Source organism: Euwallacea fornicatus, chromosome 26 (assembly GCF_040115645.1).
Source record: "Euwallacea fornicatus isolate EFF26 chromosome 26, ASM4011564v1, whole genome shotgun sequence".
Lineage (NCBI taxonomy): Eukaryota > Metazoa > Arthropoda > Insecta > Coleoptera > Curculionidae > Euwallacea > Euwallacea fornicatus.
Window position 1 is genome coordinate 1364023 of NC_089566.1, and position 21983 is coordinate 1386005.

At 35.4% G+C, this 21983-nt stretch overlaps 2 protein-coding genes across 4 annotated transcripts; both read left to right on the plus strand.

Moving 5' to 3' along the window:
- Positions 1-11706: 11706 nt before the first annotated feature.
- Positions 11707-16253, plus strand: LOC136347042 (acanthoscurrin-1-like). 3 transcript variants are annotated; one of them, XM_066296670.1, is made up of 7 exons: positions 11707-11828; positions 13619-13709; positions 14481-14650; positions 14703-14835; positions 15088-15222; positions 15330-15416; positions 15761-16253. In XM_066296670.1, exons 1-7 carry the CDS (start codon positions 11817-11819, stop codon positions 15892-15894), a joined length of 762 nt encoding a protein of 253 aa, XP_066152767.1. In that variant the 5' UTR covers positions 11707-11816; the 3' UTR covers positions 15895-16253. The 3 variants fall into 3 exon arrangements, with proteins under 3 accessions (XP_066152767.1, XP_066152769.1, XP_066152768.1); XM_066296672.1 differs by having other exon boundaries at positions 15330-15430; positions 15761-15979; XM_066296671.1 differs by lacking the exon at positions 15330-15416.
- A 4077-nt stretch (positions 16254-20330) lies between these two features.
- Positions 20331-21857, plus strand: LOC136347143 (uncharacterized). The gene is made up of 3 exons (XM_066296871.1): positions 20331-20454; positions 20865-20973; positions 21032-21857. The coding sequence occupies exons 1-3, from the start codon at positions 20437-20439 to the stop codon at positions 21451-21453; spliced, it is 549 nt and encodes a 182-aa protein (XP_066152968.1). The 5' UTR covers positions 20331-20436; the 3' UTR covers positions 21454-21857.
- Positions 21858-21983: the final 126 nt, after the last annotated feature.

Consider the following 21983-nt stretch of genomic DNA (forward strand, 5'->3'; position numbering starts at 1 on the left):
TACCCGAAACTTTCTCGGATGGACTTGGGTTGCTGACCATTCAAATGCGGCACTCTTCGTAATTTACTCGTCATCCTAGCGGTCACCCTTTCAATTTCGAACCTACGTTTAAATATTACGAAAAAGTTTTGTTAACAAAGGAAAATTGTGCGGGGAACGCATCGAAATTATACTGTTTAGTGAAAGTCTCATGGCCAAAATTGATCAAAACATTAACTTCGATAATTCCCGACAGCATACCCGTGGTGCAGGAAACGTTAATGTGCCAATAATTACATACCTTCGAGTCCTACTTACCTAATGAATAAAAAATGGGTGTTTTTTTGCTTTTTAATTCGATAAAATATATGGCAACCTGTTAAAAAAAAAAAGTATTTTTTCGGTAATTATCGTTTTGTTTTAAGCGCATTTTTCAAATAACATTTTCAATTTGTACACTTTGAGATAAAGCAATTCTTGATGAAGAGTTTTTATTGTTCAGGAATAATAGGTACCTACATAATAACGCGCTTTAAAAAACCATTGATGTTGATCTGTTGATATCCGTGGCAACTGAAGTCTGCAATTTGACATAATAATAGTGTGCAAAATGCAATTTGGTTTGGTCTTGATCTTAACGGTTACACTACTCGGTTCGACGGATCTAATGTCTTTATGTCTATCTCAAATCTCGGAGGTATGGGTTGATGTATTGCCGCAACGAAGGTGTTTTTTCAAACCGGAATATTTAAGCATTACTCTGCTATGAGTAAAAAGAGACTTTACGCATTAAAATCTGCAGGAAAAGTCGAACAAAAAGTCACCGTTTTTAGCATGCTTACAAGCTAGAGTGATACATAATCGTTAAATATCACAATGGGCCAACTAAAAACTACGTGTTTCCAGCAAAGTTTTTGAAATGTCCGATTGAGCAAATGCGGGGTGTCCATTTGAGAACCCTTCGGAGGCCTGCGAGTTTAGTTGCGATTTTGGGAAAAGATCGTTTGCATGGATGAATTTGAGAGTAATGATGGTGAAGCTTGGAACTCGTGGCTATCCAACAGGGTGTCCCAAAAAAGCGGGCCGCCATGAAGCGTTTTTTTTTTCTTAATGGGACAACTTGCATTTTTGTCACGTGAGAGAATCGTCACTTGACTCTGCGTTACTTCCTAAACTTTCTTTTGGTCGCGGAATGCAATGATTCAAAGCTGTGACGTTCTAAAAGACATTTCTAGTGCCCGATAAAAAAATGAATATGGCTGTTAAGTTAGATTTTAATAATCTTAGGGCGAATTCTCGCATAAGATCTCCTTAGCAGACACGAATGGTAATTTGGCCAAAAACAAATACAGGGCGTTCAAAACGCAACTTTAATTATCACCATTCCAACTTCAATTTTCTTTATTTTTTCACATAGGATGGAGAGCTTCTTTATGACGTAAAACGATGAAAAATTTAAATTTCCACCATTTTGGTATAAAATAATATCTATTCATCTCAAATATTAATGGAATTATTAATTATTTTGGAGAGAACTGCATTCATAGCTACGTGCGTTAATGTTAAATAACGCGTTGCTATGGTTTCGGTGCTTTTCTGTTTCAAATTTTGACAGCTCATTTACAGCTTTCTGTTCCTTCGAAATTTGGTTATTTTAAAACCGGAAATCAAAATTAAATAAACCCAACAAGAACTTATTGTTATTGTGATTTTTGTAATTGGTTCATGTGATGAAAATATGTGGTTTACTAGCGTATCTGGGACAAGCACAACAATTTTCTAATAGATTATATTCTCCTGTGAGGAGCCTGGAAAATCCAAAGGGGCGTGTTAAATGAACAGGAAGTCGGAACAAGAGAGCCTTAGGAGCATTAGCCGATCATGGTTTTGCCAGCAGTAGAAAAAAACCCAACCATTAGAGTTAAAAAAATTAGTTAAGAGGTTAATGAGCTGTCAACACTTAAAACAGAAAGAGCCCGAAACTATGGCAACGCATGATGATCAAACAGACACTTAGCCATGAATGTAAATTCTCCAGAAATAATGAATAATTCCATTAACATTTAAAATGCATATGACATGATTTTATACAAAAATGAAGAATTTTTTTTTCGATTTAAGTAATAAAAAACACAACATCCTATCTGAAAACCTCAAGAAAATGGAAATCGAAAAGGTGTTAGTTAAAGTTGTTATTGTGAACACCCTGTATGCATATTCGGTTAAATGAGTATTCGTGCCTGCTGAGGGGATTTTACGTGAGAATCGCCAAAACCTAACAAGGTAACTTGTCAATATGACAAATATTTTTTTTGTAAATGTCATAGCAGGGTAAAAAAATTAAGAACTAACTAAAGTTCCAGAAGGGATTCTCTCCCGGGAACGAAATGCAGGCGGTCCCACTAAAAAAAAAACATACTTTCCGGCGCCCCCCCTTTTTGAGACGCCACTGTCATCGATATCATAATTTATCTTCGCTAGCCTCGCATACATCCCCATAATAGGTTTTTTATGATATTGCAAATAAATTGAAATTACACACTCATAGGAGTCCGAGGGGCTATTAAATGGACACTCTATTTATTAACTCTTACACTACTATTCGATGTGAATTACATAAAGTAGACATAAGCTATATGACATTTAAAAGCGTTCTTGTAAATAAGTTATAAGTGGTAGTAAGTGTAAAATCCTCGAAGGAGTTTAAATGCCGTATTTGTAGGCAGTTAATTTGACTCTTTGCACGAATCAAAGTGCAGTTTGCGTCATGAGAAAATTGGAAATGTGGATTGCTCGTTTAATAATATCAAACCTTGAACTATTAACATGATTCTTCGAAATTGGTTGTGTAGGTCTAATGACATATAAAATGTTATATTTAAAGCTTAATATACATACGAGGATAGTCCTAGAAGAACCCGAACTAACATATAGATGGAGCTTTTTTTGTTAAAAAGACCTAACCTTGAAAAGCTTGTTGAAAGCTTTAAGGTGCTACGTTAACTTGTGCTTACTTTGGAGCAGTTTTAGTGGGGGCTTTTAGAGATTTCGAAAAAATGGAAAAAATTGGTCATCGATGTGTGATTCAATACTTTCATTTGTAAGGTCTTAGTCCGTGCCACATCACATGATTAGATTCTACTGAATGGGAATTTCATTCTTCATTAGCAAATGCAAAATATTGGGTGACGGAGCTTCAACGCGATCGTACGAGCCGTTAACGCAAACTCCGCTGTGGTTGACCCGATGACACTCCAGATCTGACTACTCCGGACATCGCGGTGAAAATTCACAAAATTATACTGGAGGAGAGGAAGTTCAAAAAGAACTGTACATTGTTTTTTCATCAAACAATTGGATGTGAAAAACCGGGCGCAAAATGAACAAAAACGGCGCCATGGTGACGGTTCAAGGGAGCGTTCGACGAAGGTTTGCAGCAGTATGAGTTAACCATGGATGAAATATGAGTCCTTCATTTCACACTTGCAATGAAAGAGTCCTCGAAACAACGCACTCAAAGAGGAAAATCTGTTCAAAAGCAGGCGAAAACCGTTCCATCTACAGGAAAGCTGATAGCGTTAATTTTTTGGGATTCACATGCGACAACTTTTATTGATTATTTAAAGAATATTATACATTTTTATTGCAGCGTTTAAACGAAGAAATTAGGTAAAAGAGACCACATTTGGCTAAAGAGAAAGTCTTGTTTGACCAAGACAACACGCTAATTTACACTTCCGTCATCGCTATGGCCAAAATGAATCAACTTGGTTTCAAATATTTTCTCGTCCACTCTATTCGCCCGATTTTGCCCCCTCAGATTATTTTCAATTACCAAACTTGAAAAAATGACTTGGTCGAAAGAGATTTACTAATAGTAAGGAGGTGGAGTCCGAGATTGATGCACATTTTGAAACATTCGAAGATTCTTGCTATAAATAGGATATAGAAGGCATAAAACATAACTGGAAAAAACGTGTCTATCTTAAAGGAGCCTATGTTACGAACTAATGTATTATTTTTTAATTCTTTTCGGGTACCTCTAGGACTATCCTCGTAATACACGTGTCTGTGTACTCTTTAATTATAGTCCCTTACATGCATGAAACATTCGGGACAAAACCTGTCCAAGATAACAAGAAATGTGGCCTGTAAAAGTAGAAAATTGTCCGCTGTACAACGAGCTTCAATGTTGTAAACGTTGGAATAAACTGCTCGTCCATTCGAGGTCGAGATACTTTTTTGAGGTGATTTTTAAAATTTCATAGTTTCAAAACGGATTTTATTATGACTTAAACTGTTTTGTAATCCGTTTAATTATGTTGTTGCTGAAACACTGCTCTTCAACTTTAGCATTTGCCTCTATACAGGGTGGGGAAAAAACGCATGCAAAAAATTACAATTTTACTCACTGTAAGGTTGGCAATAATTGTTTTTTTTTTTGGCTTGATTGGGGGTCAATAGCTGAAGAAATGGCCACTAATATGAAAATATCAGTTTGTCTAATTTTCAACATTTATGAAGCCGTGAGAGCTAATCTGCTTCTGAAATCGCAAGTTCTTTATTTATCCAATATTATCTGTCATGGGATAGTAATAAGTTCCTTTATTAAAAAGTTCATACACGGAGTAAAAAAGTATTATAAAAATTTAAAGATTTTTATTTTGATAAATGAAGGGACAATTTTTGTCATTGAAGTCCGTAAAACAACTGGTTTGATTTCATAACTAGTTATTGTCACATTGCTTGCCTTCATATAATGATTCAGTTAAATGGATGATAATGGTAATGATAATGGTAGCAGTAAAGCAATGGTCGCTCTACAGCAATCATCTCTATTGATATGGAGGACACCTTGAATATATTCAAAGGTATTCCATTTTTATATGATTTCCTTATGGAATTACCTGTATGGTGTGATTTAATTGAATTTTTCGTAAAATTTTACATCTACCGACACAATTATTTGTTCAGTTCTTTACGTTGTGGCCAAATTATTTAAGAATGTCTGCAAATCTGAAGAAAAATATGGTAAAAATGGCAATGACTGTCGATGAATAATGAATATACAGTGCTTTTAAATAATATTGCAACCCGTTTATAATTTTCATTAACCCGGTATTTAATAAAATGCTTAAACATGTATGATTTTATTTTAAATAAGGTGTTGAATGCATTATTTTTAATTTCAAATGGAAAGGTACCCACTATAATATATCAAATGAAAAGTAATTTAATAAGAGATACAACAGTATACTCAGGACTAAAATTGAATCTACTGTTTCTTTAAAAAAAATGAATAAAAGACAAATAAATAAAAAATTTTAATTTTTGCTTCGTAAATAGACAATCCATTCTTCTTATTTCATTTTGAAAGAGAGTGAAAAAATTACAATAAAATGTAGAAATCCCAAATCGTTTTCAATGTAAACCATTTTTTAGATACAAAATATTTGGGTTTTTATAAGATTCTTTAATAGTTGTATTCAGATGTTAGATATCTACCAGTGTTAGAGTATCAAACAAATAGATCGCTCATCTGAGAAGCAAAAAATTTAAATATTCATTTTTTGTGGGTACGGAGATCGCAAAAGAACTTACAAAAAGGGGTGTCTCATATTTAATGAAAAACATTCAGACCGACCTATTGGTAGAAGTGTAGTTTGTTTCACAAACTGGAAAATGTGAAAGCTGCTCCAAAACGTGGAAGAGCCCGAACAGCAACTGATAGTCGATAAAGCACTGGGAATTCTTTTATCTATCTGTGAAAACCTCATACAGTCTACCAGCAAAGTTGCCAATGAATTTGATGCGTCTGCAAGATCAACGAGCAATCTGTCAAAACGAGAACAATCTGATCTATGCAAACTTTCCTTTACCCAAGAGTTGATGCACTTTTGATCACAGGATGAAATTTTTTGAATTGATGTAAGAAAAAGATATTCGGGATAATAGGATCTTTTCTAAAATTTTGATTTCAGATGAAGCAACGTCTTGCTGAAATGAATCTCTTCATCGACATAATCGTCACTACTGGTCTACAGGCAATCCTCATTAGATGCAGATTCTGCACACACAACATCTGCAAAAACTCAATGTATGGATGGATACAATCGGTCACCAGTCCATCAGTCCATTTTTTATGGAGGGGAACTTAAAGAACGCATCGTACTTGCACTTATTACAAAACGAAGATAATTTAATGAATCGCTGCATTTCTTTCTGGACAAAATGAGGATTGAGTAGCGAGTAAAATTTGGTTTTAAAATGGTGCAGCACCACATTATTTTATGCCTGTGAGAGAGTATCTTGATGAGATTTCCCTTAGAAAACGAATCGATAGAAAAGGCGCAACAGAATGGTCCCCACGATCTCCAGATCTTACGCCTCTCAATTTGTTTGGTGGGATGGCTTAAAAAATTCCGTTAACAAAAATAGACGACAAACATGAGATGATTTACATCTTAAAATTCAAACAAAATCATAAATAATAACAGAAGCAACGTTGGATAATTCCATAACAGAGTTTGAGAAACGACCGAGTCATTGCCAAATTGTTACTGAAGTCCAATTCGAGCATTTATTATAGGAATTTCAATTTCCTTTGATATAATAGTGAGTTGCTTTATTTTGCATATAACAATTAAATTTTTTAAGGAAATTGTAGATTAAATTTTAGTTCTGAGTATACTGTCGTTTCCCTTATTGAATTACCCTTCGTATGATATACTATAATGGGTACTTTTACGTTTGCAAATAAAAAGTAAGTAGGGGTAGCTTGATAGGGGTGAAAAATTTGAACTTTCAAAATAGTGCGTAAAATGCCTTTTCGAAAATAAAATTATACGTATTTAAGCATTTTTAAACAATATTTGATCTATGAAAGTTATAAACGTGTTGTGATTCTTTTTAAAAGCGCTGTATATGCACATTATATACATATCCATCTTAGACTTTCGAAATATAAGAAGCAACCCGGTATACATTGAAGAGTAATGACATATAAGAAAAAATTCAAATCTAGAAAATTTAACATAGGTGGAACCACACTGAAAAATTCTTTCAATAAATTATAAGTATGCTTAAATATAAGAAAGAGGAAAATACATTACAGGACAAAATTAAAGGATCATTTTTCTATTTCCGACTATTTTTGCTTCGTGATATTATTTTCTGCTTGCCAAATTGGCGAACTTAATTTAAAAAATACATCAAATGCCAACTTTTTTATTTTTTTTTTGCGAGGAATTGGAAATTTTCTAAAGACACCTGACCCAGGATGTAGTTGGGGCCAGGTAGTGTGAGATTCGAGCTTCTGGAATGGCCGAAGTCGCCCGTCTACCCACTAAAACCACCTTCCCTCTTCCGCCCCGGAACCGCCGTTAAGCATTACTTCAGAGCAACTTTTTTATTTGAGATCAAAGAATCACACATAAATGGCAAATGGCAAAAAAAGCAAAATCATATTTTCGCATCCAAAACGGATGATACATTTAAAATTTAATAGTTGCTGTTTCCTATCCTAACATTGACGACAACTTCCATTCCCCGGCGAATTCCTATTATTAAATTTCTAATTTATTCTTGAGGAATGGTTTCTCACCTTCCAAGTAAACAATTTCGCAATTCCTCCAATGTGTGTAGCTACCGTACTCTCCCCAGTCTTCCAAGCATGGCCCACATAATATGTTTTATCGAATTCACCTCAGGACTTCTTGCAGGTCAGTCCATAGTTTCAATTTCAACTTCATGCACATACTCTTGAACAACTCCAACTTCAGCGACATGAGGTCGTGCATTGTCATACGTTAATAAAAATTGAGGAGCCACAGATGGGGGAGGGGGAAGACGTCACGAAAGGGTCAAGGATATCTGTAACATAACTAGCAGCAGTTAGAGAACCACGATCGATCACCCCTAGTCCTCGAAAGGCATTTAGATTAATGCTACCCCAAACCATCACGGAGCCTCCATGAATATTTATTTTTGGAATTGAAGAATGCAGGGTGCAAATCATTCGCAAACCGTACTCTTTTACGTCCATTTGGAGATCTTAGATGAAATCTAGATTTATTCGAGAATACGCGCGCCCAATCGGTATCAGTCCAATTTAGATGTTCTCGAGCAAATCTTAATCTCTGAACAATTCTCTGGTGGGTGGCTGCCAAGTAGCTTAGGAGGTGGGATGCTAATCTATACTTGTTAAGCGTTCTTCTTAATGTACGCTCAGAAACTCGAACTTTTTGAAGTGTTGATGGGCAAAATTTCAAATTAGCTTCAGTGTCATGCCAATTCCGAAGAAAATCTGACCACAAAAAAACGGTCCTCTCTTAAGGGAATAACTACTAGTCTCTTGGTAGCGATTAACCACTCTTGATACCACTAAGTGCGAACGTTGTAGCTCATTTGCAATTTCTCTTCGGCTTAATCCTTCTTCCATCAAAGATACAGGTTTAATTGCTTCTTCATTGCTTAAATGTCTTTTCTGCGTCGTGATACAATAATAAATGGTGTGGGAGAATTGCCACAATACCTTGATACTGGGAGAGGCAAATTCCATATTATTTTAATAAAAGTGTTTCTTATTAGTCGAAATACAAATAAATGGTCATAAGTATTTATGTCATAATATATATTTTTTAATTTTAAAAAGCAAAAATTGTGTCTAACAATAGTTTTTAATTTTCTCGATTGATGCTATAAACAACAAAATAGCTTTTTTCGGTTTTCCATATCGCAGATTACAAAAAATGGAAATATCAAAGTGATCCTTTAAATTTCTATTAATTATTAATTTTCTTTTTAATAGCACAATACTCCTACAATAAGTTCAACCGGATAAAAAGTATAAAGTGTAATATTTGAAAAAAACTGAATAATTATTTATAGAGATTTGAACAAGAGTTGAACCACGAATTAAGTCTGCAAAATTATTTTTTTGGCACGTTTTTCCAACATCATTTATTTGTAAAATTCGTCCACTGACATTTATGGTTATACAGGGTGTTTCAAAATAGTATGTAATAAATTTAAAGGGTGATTCTATGAGGAATTTTGGGAAAAAAGTTTATAAGAACCTAGGTTTGTTTTCGCTTTCTGTCTGAAATACAGGGTGTTAAAATTTGCTATATTTTGTTGTTTTTTTTTTAATAAAATGTTTTTTTGATTACAACGATTATTATTTTTTGGAAAAGCAGTGGTGTAACATATTATTAGCAAAGAACAATCAGGGTCACAGCCTTGGGGACGCCACTGCCTACATTTAAAAACTTGTTTTTCTCTTAAAAGATGTGTTTCTACACCTAACTTACGCCCACCAAGTTTGATTTAAAATATTTAATGCAGGTCCGGACTTATTAAAAAAAAAACAATGCAATGTTCCAATTACTAGCAAGTTACTTCTAATAAGTACAACAAATTTATACTTAAAATACTCGACTTCAACTATAGCACGATAAACAAAAAATACTGTTTTTAAATTACTTGAATATAGAATATTTTAAGATTTAGAATTACTTCCTTCTTAGATCTCTATATGTACGCAGGGAGCGCATTTCACAGCGCTTTGTACTCCCAAGAGTTTATTTGTGATTTCATAAAAAAATCAATTTTGGAAATGCATATCAGACTAATGTAGGTGAATTTTAACGTTAATGATAACCCTACAGGTTGTTTTAAAAAAGAACGTCATAAAGTGTTTTTTAAGAGATCACCCGCATTCTTTTACGTTATGGAATCCTCTTTTGAGCCTGTGTTGTCTGATTTAATTCACCGTGGTATGCAGTCACTCGTAGGTATGACGCTTTAAAAGAAATTTAAGGCATTTCCAGTGTCTGATAAAAAAAGTTAACATTGCAGTTAGCTTAAGTTAAACTTTGCTAATTTTACGATGGATACTCATGTGAAATCCCCTCAGCAGGAACGAATACTCATTTAACCAAAAAATACATACAGGGTGTTCACAATAACAAATTTAATTTTATTGATTTTTTCAAATAGGGATAGTGTTTACTCCCCAAAACTAAAAAAAAGTCAAATTTCCTTCATTTTAGCATAAAATAATGTCGTATTTACCTCAAATGTTAATGGAAATATTAATTATATCTGAAAACCTTACATTCATGACTAAGTGTCTTAGTGATTGTCAGGCGTTGCCATGGTTCCGGCCTTTTTTTATTTTAAGTTTTGACAACACATTAACCTCTTGACTATTCCTAAGCTAATGGTTGGATTTTCTACTATCGACAAAGTTAAATGCAGTTAATTTTCTGTTATTAAGGCTCTGTTACTTCAACTTTTCTTTTTATAATTAATGCTTTCTGTCCGACCAAAACGGTCCTTTAGTCTTTCTAGACTGCTTATACCAGGGTGTCCTTCGTCAGGAAATTGTTGTGCTTAAACCCAAGATGATAATGAACAAATTTCATCACGTGAACCAATTACAGAAATGATTACAGTAAATTCTTGTCGAGCATACTTCATTTTGATGGCCAGATTTAAAATAAACAGATTTGGAAGACACAGAAAAGAGAAAGTGAGCTGTCAAATCTTAAAAAAAAACAGCGAAATCATGGCAACGCAGACTAAGCAGGCAGACACTTAGCCACGAATGCAAGTTCTCCTGAAATAATTAATAAATCCATTAACACCTAAGACAAATATATCATTTTTCATACTAAATTAATAAAAATTACTATTCGTTCATCCTACGTCATAAAAAAATACACCATCTTGTTTGAATAAATTTAAAAAATTGAATTTTAAAAGGTAAAAATTAAGTTGTTGTAAATACTCTGTATCGATTTTTGGCTAAAGAGGCATTTGTGCCCGGTAAGGGGATTCCACATTAGAATTCATTCTAAAATTATCAAAATCTAACTGAAGCTAACTGTGATATTTATTTTTTATCAGACATTTCAAATGTTCTAAATGTTCCAACCACATAGTTCAATCAATACATCTTTCAAAAGGTTTACAGATACCATTAGAAAATCGTATACGAGGCTGCGAAGTACCATGGAAAAACTCCCTGTTAACAGACGAATTTCCTTGTACTGAAATGACACTCTAACCTTACTACCAGTTAGCGAACTCCAAGCATATCGAAACAAACCAATTTCGATAGCGCCTCAAAGGTTGGCAATGGTAGCCGAAAGTAATGTTGTAGTAAGATCTACATATATAGGCAAATGATTCGGAGTGAGACACGGTTTGACAACTTCATAGGTACTTACTTAAATGCTTCATCAAATACAACAAAGTTAGCAAACCGTACAAATTGAATGAGGTGTAAGGAGAACGTCAAAATTTGGAAAATTTTTAAAATTAGAAAAACGGCGTACCAAAAATTTTAATTTGAAGCAAAGTCTTTAAGAAGGAAATACAAATGATATATCACTGACCTACACGTTATCAGTTTTGTAAATCCTACAGTTCAACAGCTGCCTTGGGTAGAGACCAAAATACAAAAGAAGCCTTAAATTACGTTAAGCTCTGTAATATCGCAAACCACAAATAACAATCTTTTAACGGGTACCAATTTGCGAGTACCAATTTTCGAACAATCAGACAAATGGTGCACCGGGAAATAAAAAAAATGGAGTAGGCGAAGATCGCTGCAGGCACCAACTAGCGAATGGTATCGAGCGGTCGAATATGCAACCATGTGCAACCCATTTTTTTGAACCCTCCACCGTAATTGTTATACATTTTACTATTCGGGCCGAAGTATGGCCCCCCGATTGCCCAGATTTAGTATATAAGCGCATGGTACACCTCTCCAAAGCATCACTTCTTGCAGTTTGGTCGGTTAATCAACACACACAAACACATCCGCCATGAAAGTTTTGGTGAGTGCAAAACTACTTTATTTTTGTGTTTTTTTAGTGATTTGTGAACAGTGACTTAAGGTGCTTATAATGCGGGCGATCAATGCTTTGCGCCCCCTCACACCGCCCGTTCGTCAAAGTCTTCAGTTAACCATATTATATTCTCTATGTAGATTTAGCTTATTGAGGTTGCTATGATATCGTTAACACCGAGGGGGGCTTTGACGGGCTTGCCTTGCCTTTTGATTAGTTTCAAAATTTTTAAAGGGCTGTGAGACTTTTGCTTTATGGCTTACAATTTACCAACAAAATATCTAATTAAATAGTATAAGCACCTTATACTTTCACTTTTAAGTTTCTAAAAGTCCCTACGACCATTAGTGTTCATAAACTCCCGGGTCCTAAGTTTTAGGAAGCTCTGGGGATAAGTATTAACAGATCAGATAGAAAAAATTACCTCTTCCTGCAAATTAAAGAGGGGATTTCTGTATTTGCATTATTAAATGATCAATTCACTTGAAATGCATTTATTCAGATAAATTAATGTGAAGTCATTTTCCCAAATATCTTATTTCCAATTGAATCTGACCGCTGGGAAAGCTAAAAGTTTCCTCCTGGATCTTATACAACAGTTTTAAGTAATTGTACATGCGGCTGTTGCCCCAGTCTGTAGGTACCGGGATTTGTTAGAGGCATTAATTTTTCTAGTAAGCTTTTGAAATAAGAAGTCAAATATTAACTTTTAATATTAAAGTCTATTAAATCATCGAATCTTAACGGACGTCCTATTTACTGATGACGCCTCAAAGAGAGTTTCGGAACGTTGAAGTCGCTTTATAGGTCTAGTGTAGATACTTCAATGGATATTTCGACATAATGAAACCTGCCTATGACTTTATCAAAAAACGTACCTAAAATATTCTAGATCGCCCTGTGTCGCGAGCTTGTAAACTGAAAATGATTTTATCCCTAACAATATGTAACAAGTTGAACAATGCGCAACAAGTGTCTGTTTATAGTTAAATTCTGATTTGAACATTTTTTGAATTTTACGGCTACTTAATCTTCGGAGATTTGCTAACGGTCACTTTTGAGTCGAAATCTGTGAATTCGAAAATGACAATAAAACATTTTATCCAATTTTAGTGCGACTAATCGCATTCAAAGCTACCGGTACTGGTACTAATTCCAGGAGAAGACTCAGCACCTACTAGCTCAGACTATAGTAATCTCGTTACTGCTTTCATTTAAGACTTACGGCACCTCTGTATAAGCAGTAATGCATCTCCAAGCCTAGGAACACAGTGGTGCAACTCTCCTTATTTTAGGTCAAAATTACAGTTATACATTTTTAACGTCAGATCTAATAAGTTACAAAATCAAGGGATTAGACGCTAAAGTTTTCGCATTTTCGCAGATTACTGGGCTTCAAGTAAATCAACATGACAATGTTAAGTGTGTTGCTGCTCATAATGAGATTCATGAATATATTTCCAAGTAATGAGCTCAATCAGAGCTACCGCTAAAAAGGCAAAATTGCAATGAAATTCCGAAGGCAACAAAACTATCGCATTTGGATTAATATTTCATTAACTTAATGATCAATGCCTATGTCATATTGTTGTGTTTAATGCCAACCGCTAATAAATTAATCATTAAGTTAGATCTAATCTAGCTGTAGGCATGTAATGAGAGTACAGACAGATTACAGCAGCTTTTCGTGAGCTTAAATAAATTCTCAATTGGGAAGTGGTTTAGCCTCCAATCCTTGTCATAATTAGCAGCTCATTAACAGCATATCTTATTTTCAGGCCGTAACTGTTCTAGCCGCTGTAGCTACCCTCAGCTCGGCTTACCCTTACCCAGGCGGTCACCATGGTGGCATTCTGATTGGCGGTTATGGTAAGTACCATGTAAGGTCCATTCGGGAAGTTACATAAATTGTCATTCGATAGCCATCATCATGTCCAAATCGCATAAAAAGAGAAAACAGCCTGCAATCAGCGAATCGACACTAAAAATGCACTTCCATGTAATTTTGAAAGCAAATTATTTAAAACAAAAAATACGTAACAGTGCTTCATTGCGGCTTTTCTACCATTATTATTGTTCGGTTTATTATGAAAACTCGTCGTTTTACCCATATTTTAGCCATATGCGAGATGTTATATGTGAAGTGTCGCAATCTCCGTTTCTGTTCTAGTTGCTCGTTTAATAGCAGCGCGTGTTTCTTAGCGATTTTGTCAACGCTGGTTTAATTAAACGAATATACACTAACGAGTCACGATACTATCCATCGCTTGGTGCTTCTTGCTTAACATCTGGCGGGTATATTGCAAATAGTCATTAGTCCGCATACAGGAAATGCCCAGTACTGCATCCTTAAAAGTCCTCCAGATGTTTGGTTTTACCTACTAAAGAGGATGCAATCGAACGTTGCTCAGTTAATACCAACCGTGTGCAATAAAACATTAGAAATTTTAATATTGCTGATTACTGGTGCATTCATTAACAAACAAGATCGTATCCCCTGATAAATCAAAATCGGTAGAAAGTTGGCGTGTTCAGACGGTCCGCGAGGCAAATCGACCATAAATTTAACGTAGCGCTAGGCCGAACCATTTGTGAGAAAATCGAAGCAACTTTGAATAAATCTCTTTTTTTTTCCTTTAGATGGAGGTTGTGATGATGGCCATGGAGGTGGTCTCGGTGGAGCCGGAGGTTGCGGTGGAGGACTCGGTGGTGGACTAGGTGGTGGATTAGGCGGAGGCATTGGCTTCGCCGTTGGTGGAAATGGCGGTGGTTACTACGGAAGCGAAGCTGCCGGTCCCACCTACGTTCAAGTAAGAAATCACCCTTTCGGGTGTTCACGAGATTTTAAACCCAATTTGTTAGGGTCCTGCTGCTGGAGGTAAGACCCTTCTTGGTCCCGCTGAAGGACCCAACAACATTCAAGGAGCTTCCCAAGGACCAACCAACCTTGCTGGACCCCAACAAGGACCAGCCGCCATCGTAGGACCCAGCCAAGGTACAAACATTTTTATTTATTCCGCATTGACATTTTTTGCAACACGATCATCACAAAAACCTGTTCTGCCATTGAGAACATTCAATTAGCTGCCCCTTTTGGGAGGCATCTATGATAGCCCATTACACAGACTTACATGGTCTTTCAGGAATTTTGCAACTTTCAATTTCACTCTCTTTTATTTTCTATACTCGACATTATCGACATTCATTGAATTCTGTCTGATACATGGTGTTTCAATGAAAATTTTAGGAACCGCTAGCGTAATTGGACCCACCAATGGAGGAGCCCATATCGTTGGAGCCGCTCAAGCACCCATCACTTATTCTGAAGGAATCGCCGTATCCACCGGAGGATTGGGAGGTGGATTAGGAGGAGGATTGGGAGGTAAATACAAGTTGACTATTTTCACAGTTGCATGCTTTAATACTCCATTGGTCTGAGTCCAACTCTGTGGCATGTTTTACATGTAAGACTTACCTAATCTATTTCAGGTGGACTCGGCGGTGGACACGGAGGTGCTGGACTCGGTGGTGGATACGGAGGTCACGGAGGATACTCCATTGGAGGTGGATACGGAGGTAAAAAGTACTAGGTTCGTTCATTTCATCATATGTTTTTATTATTCGGTGTGGGAACAGAGATTACAGATGAATACTGCTGCTTCCACATACCACCAAACGTGAATTAAACGTTGCTACATTGATTAAGATTTCAAATTTAATGTAACGGTTAGAACTCCATACCAAAAGTAAAAACTCCATCATTCACCCATTACTAACATAATCTTAAGCACTTGTACTAATGACATGTTCGTTCTTTTCTGAAGTTGATTCAGATTAAATATTACAATGATTTACAATGTTTCACAATGCTTCACAATCTTTCTCTCAATGATTAGAGGATTGCATTCAACAAATTTTAGGTTCGTCAGCTGGCCACATTAGCTACGATGGAGGAGTACTTAAAGGACCCGTTACCGTACCAGTAGTCATCAAAGGATCATCCGGTAAAATCGTAGCTGACGGGCTTTACGGACTCCCCGATGGACATTATTAAACCGACCATAGGCAAACCAATTCTTTCAGTATTACGACTTTACTATACCGTTGTTAGCCTTTTCGTAGCCTTATTACCTACCTAAGATCGTCACAACACACATTTTATTTCATCATCATTTCTTCAGTTTCATTTCATATTTCGTGTTCACAAAGGCAAGTTTGTAGGCCCTCGCTGTTTTAGAGCTTGGGCAGTTCAAACTGAGTACTTTTTGAGCATTACCTGTGATTTTTTCATTATATACGAGCTTGGTGTTAATTCATCGTGTTATTTAATATTGTATAGTTTTTATGTTTTTTATTATTTTACTTGTACAAATGTATATGCGTTAATAAATGACTCTTTTTAAAAAAGGACAAGTTTTTTTGTTTGTTCCAGTTAATTATTGTAAGGGATGTTTAAATTTTTTTTTAATCTTATAAACATTGGTCCTATGGAGCATTGGTGCTGAGGCATGGCCCTCACATAATTTAGATATTTTTTTTAAGTACCATTGCTTCTGATTCAAGTAATGAAATTAAAATTGTAGATAATAATCGTACCATAAGGGTTTTCAACCATCAAAGCTTTCATCAAAATCGATTATAAGTAAGGGTAGTTTTTTAAATACTCTTAACAGAAAATTTTCGAAATTTTTTGTTACTTTGAAATATTAAGCAATTAATATTATTTTTTAATTTTATTAGACTTTTTGAAGCACCGATGTCTCTACTCTACTTTTTCTTCGAGTTCTGTGTAGTTTAGTCACAAATAATATTTTAAATAATGTTGGTTCAGAACAGTAACGTTTTTCTTAAAGATGTTCACGTAGTAGACAACTTTCACACAGACAATCTCATTGTGGTGATTGTCAGAAATAGGCATCAACCTCGGACTCCACCTCATCGTTATTGGCAAATCTCTTTCGACCAAGGCATTTTTTCAAATTTGGAAATAGAAAATAATCTGAGAGGGCTAAATCCGGCGAATATGGTGGGTGAGGAAAAGTTCGAGACCAAGTTGATTGATTTTGACCGTAACGATGACACGTGGACTGGTGTATTGCCTTGATCAAACAAGACTTTCTTTTTCGCCAAATGCGGTGGCTTTTTCTAATTTCTTCGCTCGAACGCGGCAATAAATTTGAATGATATTCTCTGTTTATTGTTTTTCCTTTAAGGAGATAGTTAATGAAAATTATCCCACGTGCATACTGAAAAACTGGTGCTTGCTATCACCTTTACTGCAGATGGAACGGTTTTTGCATTCTTTTAAACAGATTTTCCCCTTTGACTGCAATGTTTCGACTGCTCTTTCGTCGCAGGTGTGAAATGATGGACTCATATTTCATCCATGGTTAACTCAACTTTACCAAACCCCCTCTTGAAAAATCCTTATAACGTTGTTTTTGTTCAACTTGCGCACAGCTTGTTCATATCCAATTATTGCTATGTACAGTACTTTTTGAAATGCCTATCTTCCATTACACCTTTGTGAATTCTCACCAAAATATCTGGAGCAGTCAGGTCTGTGGTGCTATCGGTTCGACCACTGCGTAGTGCATCTTGGCGGTACGCACCGTGTTTTAACTTAGCTACCTAATATTTTACAGTTGTTAACGAAGGATCAGATTAGAATCTGACTCCACTTTGATATTCGATGGACTCAGACCTTTTAAACGAAAGTGTTGAATCACGCATGACCAATTTTTCCATGTTTCAGTAAAAACGGTTACAAAACAACCACAAATTAATATAGCACCCTCGAACTTTAGATATAAGCTGTTTAAGGTTAGGTCTTTAATCTATAATCGAAATTTAACAAAAAAATCGCCATTTTATATCAGGTTGGGTACTTCTGAGACTATTCTCGTATGTTAAGATTAAAAAGGTTTAAATCACTCACATAGGTGACATTCTGTTTTGGCCTGCACCGCAGCAACCCGTGCAAATTATGATCTCACCTTGGGCCCTCACAGGAGGACATAATTCACATAAGGCCTACTTCCCAACATCGTAAGTTTCGCTCCATTAACCGCATTCGATAAAATAAGGTGCAATGGGGTAAGTGTGTAAACGGGGTTAATGCATTCCCTCTGTTGTAATGAAGTAAAAATGTATTAGTTAATAATTAGAAATCTTGATATAGTAGTTACTGTTAAAAAGGTTAATTATAAATGAGCAGCCAAAGTAGAAGGCGGAAAAAAAAATAAGAATGAAGAAACAAATCAAGCATCATTCTTACAATGTTGATGAAGAGAGTAACTTGTGTATCACCTGCAAATTTGACTTTCGATTTTATATTGACCATCGACAATGGATTCAATTCGTTAGTTGTATGTAGTTGGTGTGCGGCATTTTCAACAGAGGTTTAAAAAAGAAGCAATGAGAATATGAGAGATGCGTTGACGAAGATGAATAATGCTTATTAATCTAAAAAACTAAAATTAACAATTTATTTTTTATACATTATAGCTTTTTTATGCAAAAAAACTATTAAGTATATATTACACAATTTTTAAATTTATTTCTCTAACTTTTAAAGTTACCCTTCAATTGCTATTTAAAAAAAGTTCTTGTATTTTTTTAATGTGTAACTTATAAACTAAATCCGATTTTTCAATATAGTAAAATGTAATTTGTAGTTAAATTATTACTAAGTGTGCTCTCGTTTCTTGGCCCATGATGAACGGCGTTAAAGCATTTTAAACAGGCATTTTCCCACTTGCCCTATTTTCGGGACAAGTGCAGAACAGTCCACCTTGTTTTAGAATTTACTATAATACTGAATTTAACGATGAAAATTTGACGTTTCGCTTACTTAAATACAAAAGCATTAACTCAGAATACCATTGATATAAAAAAGGCAGATACTTGTATAAGTAATAAATTATACAAATCAATGTACGTCAGAGTTTGACAAAAACCGGTCCGCACTTACCCCACTGCACTTTATGTTTTCAATCAGATCCTCTCGACTACCTCATCCCCATGAAAGGTGATGCTTATCACTCAATATACTCAGCTCTAGGGCAGTGGCATCCCCCTGGGGCAGCTCACCACAAGCCAGCATCGTCTCTCGTTGAGCCCTCTGGCAAGCACTTTGCATCCCAGCTGAAGATCACCCATCATACAATGAAAATTTGGAAGCCCATAAAAAAAATTATAATTTTTTTCCGTTTAGGTGGGAATACCACGAACAAACATTCCTACTGATGGTAGTGGCATGAACTAAAATCTAATAACTGACAAAATACTCGGTAGTAAACATACAGGACCCTGTAGATTTATCGTTTCAACAATAGGCGGTAGATGCCGCTGTAAGGAAGTCCGGAAACATTTGCATATGTGAAGATTTTGAGTGAAAATTTTCATTAAATAATTTTTGAAGATCGGCTACCTCAATTTGTTTTGCGCAGTTTTCAAAAAATGTAGGTAACATGCGTACAAATTACTTTAAAAACTTTTTCATTTCAAAGGTTATTCAATGAGATATTATATGTCCAACAAGACATTTGTGGTTTCAAAAAATAGTGAAAAGCCTTTAGAAGAACAATTTAAGTTAAATATGTATTTGAAAAATTAACAAAAAATGTCCGTATGAAATTAAAAACTCAAAAAACAATATGACAAAAACAATTAAATTGAATTACCCTTTATTCTCAATGTGTCTATCTCTGTTCTGAATGCACCTTTGATATCTTCTAATTACCGTTCTTGATACTCTTGTCATTAAAGTGTTTCTCAGCTCTTTAGCCGCGGCAATAATTCTCTGCCTTAGAACACCAATGTATGCTACAGGTCCGAGTATGTCCCTACACATCAGCGCTTTTATTATACTCCAAACGAGAAAGTCCATGGATGCCAAATCGGGGCTTCTTGCAGGCCAGGGAATTGGGCCTTCTCTTCCATTCCACCGATGTGGAAATTGTAATCTAGCCATTAAGGTAAAAAAACCCTGTAATATGCATCACAGCCGTCGTGCTGCAATACCATGTTTTGCCTTCTATTTAGAGGTATGTTTTCTAGTAAAGTAACTAAATAATTTCGGAAAAAATTTTCATACTCTTCTGCATGTAAAGGATTGGGAAGAAACTGGTGGCCTATCAAATGGTCACTAATGATTCCTATTTATACATTTAATAACATTTCTCAAATTCCGCAATGGAACACGTCGAATTACCAGTAATACTGTATATAAAAATTGGTCTCCTTCAAAAACTGTTTTGATGTACTTTTTTAATTTTCCGAGAAGTCCTTATTTTTCAAAATAAAGCGATGGGTGAAGTTTTCGTTAGAAGGCCCTGCAGAACTGGAATACCAAAATTAAACATGTGGACTTCAATGGTAAATTTTCATGCTGATAACGTTACAATGAGCTCTGGCTGAAGAAATCAAAGGATACTGACTGTCCAGTGTTCTTTATTATAATAGCAAAGTGAATAGGAAGGTCAGCAATATAGGGTATTTCTCCATTTTGCATAATAATTGGGATTTAGTCTTGAAAATTATCAGTCGGTGTCAGTACATTCTAATCCACCGCCTTTTGCAGTGCACATTGAAAATGATACGACTATTACTGGTGAGAACGTTTTATTACTGGTTACGTAATATTTGGCCCTACTTGGCATATATCGTGCCATATGAACATTTGGAATTGGTAGAACATTGTATAGATTTAGATATCTATTTAAATTTTATTTCTTATGGAATTCTTGCATACACCTAAAGCAACACGCATCTACATATATCCCACCCATTTCACTTACTTTATTCCGCTTGACCTTAACCATTAAAGTTATATAGGCAAAAAAATCTCTATTACAGTTTAATAAATTATATTAATGCATTTAACTATGGCAGAGGTTTTCAATAATATGCTCGTAATAAAACAACTAGTAGTGCCCTATGTTAGTCGTAACCGTTCCGATCATTTAAAAAAAAATCGTTAAGATAACATTCAGTAGATTTAAATCTCTCATACACCCATAGGCGGCATTGTCCATTGTGGCCTGCACCGTAGCAATCCCTGCGAATCGATGGCCTAACCTTGGGCCCTCACAAGAGGACGTAATTCACATTAGACCAACTTCCGAACATCGTAAGTTTCGCATCATCCCACCATTAACTACATTGGGTAAAGATATGTTTTCAATCAGGCTCTCCCGACCACCTCAACCCCACGAAAGACGAGGCTTATCACTCAACTTATTCAGCTCTCGGGCAGTTGTACCCCCCCGGGGCAGCTGAACACAAACCAACTCCGTCTCTTTTCGAGCCGGCTGGCGAGTACTTCAAATACCCTACTGAAGAGCACCATAAAAAGGTCGAGTTCGATGAGGCGACACTACGGAAACACTATAATGCTATGCTTGATAAGAACGTGAAGAAGAAGACTCATTTTATTCAAAAAGCTGTGGAAAAGACTATAGATGTGACGGCGAAGTTAGCGAAAACGGCTGTAGATTTCATCAATAAGGTGGCGATAGAAACCGCAGCGAAGTTGGCCAAAACGGGGGCTAAGAATATTATCCATAAGAAAGCCGAAGAGAAGTATAAGCTTAACAATCATCACTATTGAAACATGCGCAGACAATTATTTCTTTGTCTAAGCATAAATTAGCTTAATTTTATTAAAGGTTATTAGTTTAGACAATCGCCCGTAACTTGATGCGAATTAGAGTTTGGTTTCTATTGCATATTTTTGTGCCGACAATTTCATAGCTATTCCCTTCATTAATAGTTTTGCGCATAAGCTTCATGAGAGACTGCTCAAATAAACTGCCAACAACCTTCATGAATCAGCGATTACAGAAAATAAATTAAAATGTGCAACCATTGTGTAAATTTGTTTATAAAAAATGTTTTTCAAAGGTTTTCATAAATAATAATTATTTTTTTTTATAATTTCTACTTTATGTCTAGTCATTGTGCTTTTTTCATTTCTTTGTTCCAGAGACCCAGAATAAAGTATTTTTACCCTTATGAGATAATTTATTATTTAACTTAATTAGTCCTTGTTGCGAACTATTATTCTGCTGAGAACTTTCACCTTACCCGATAAATGATATTGACCCATTGAAAACACACTGTGATAAACGCACAAAATGG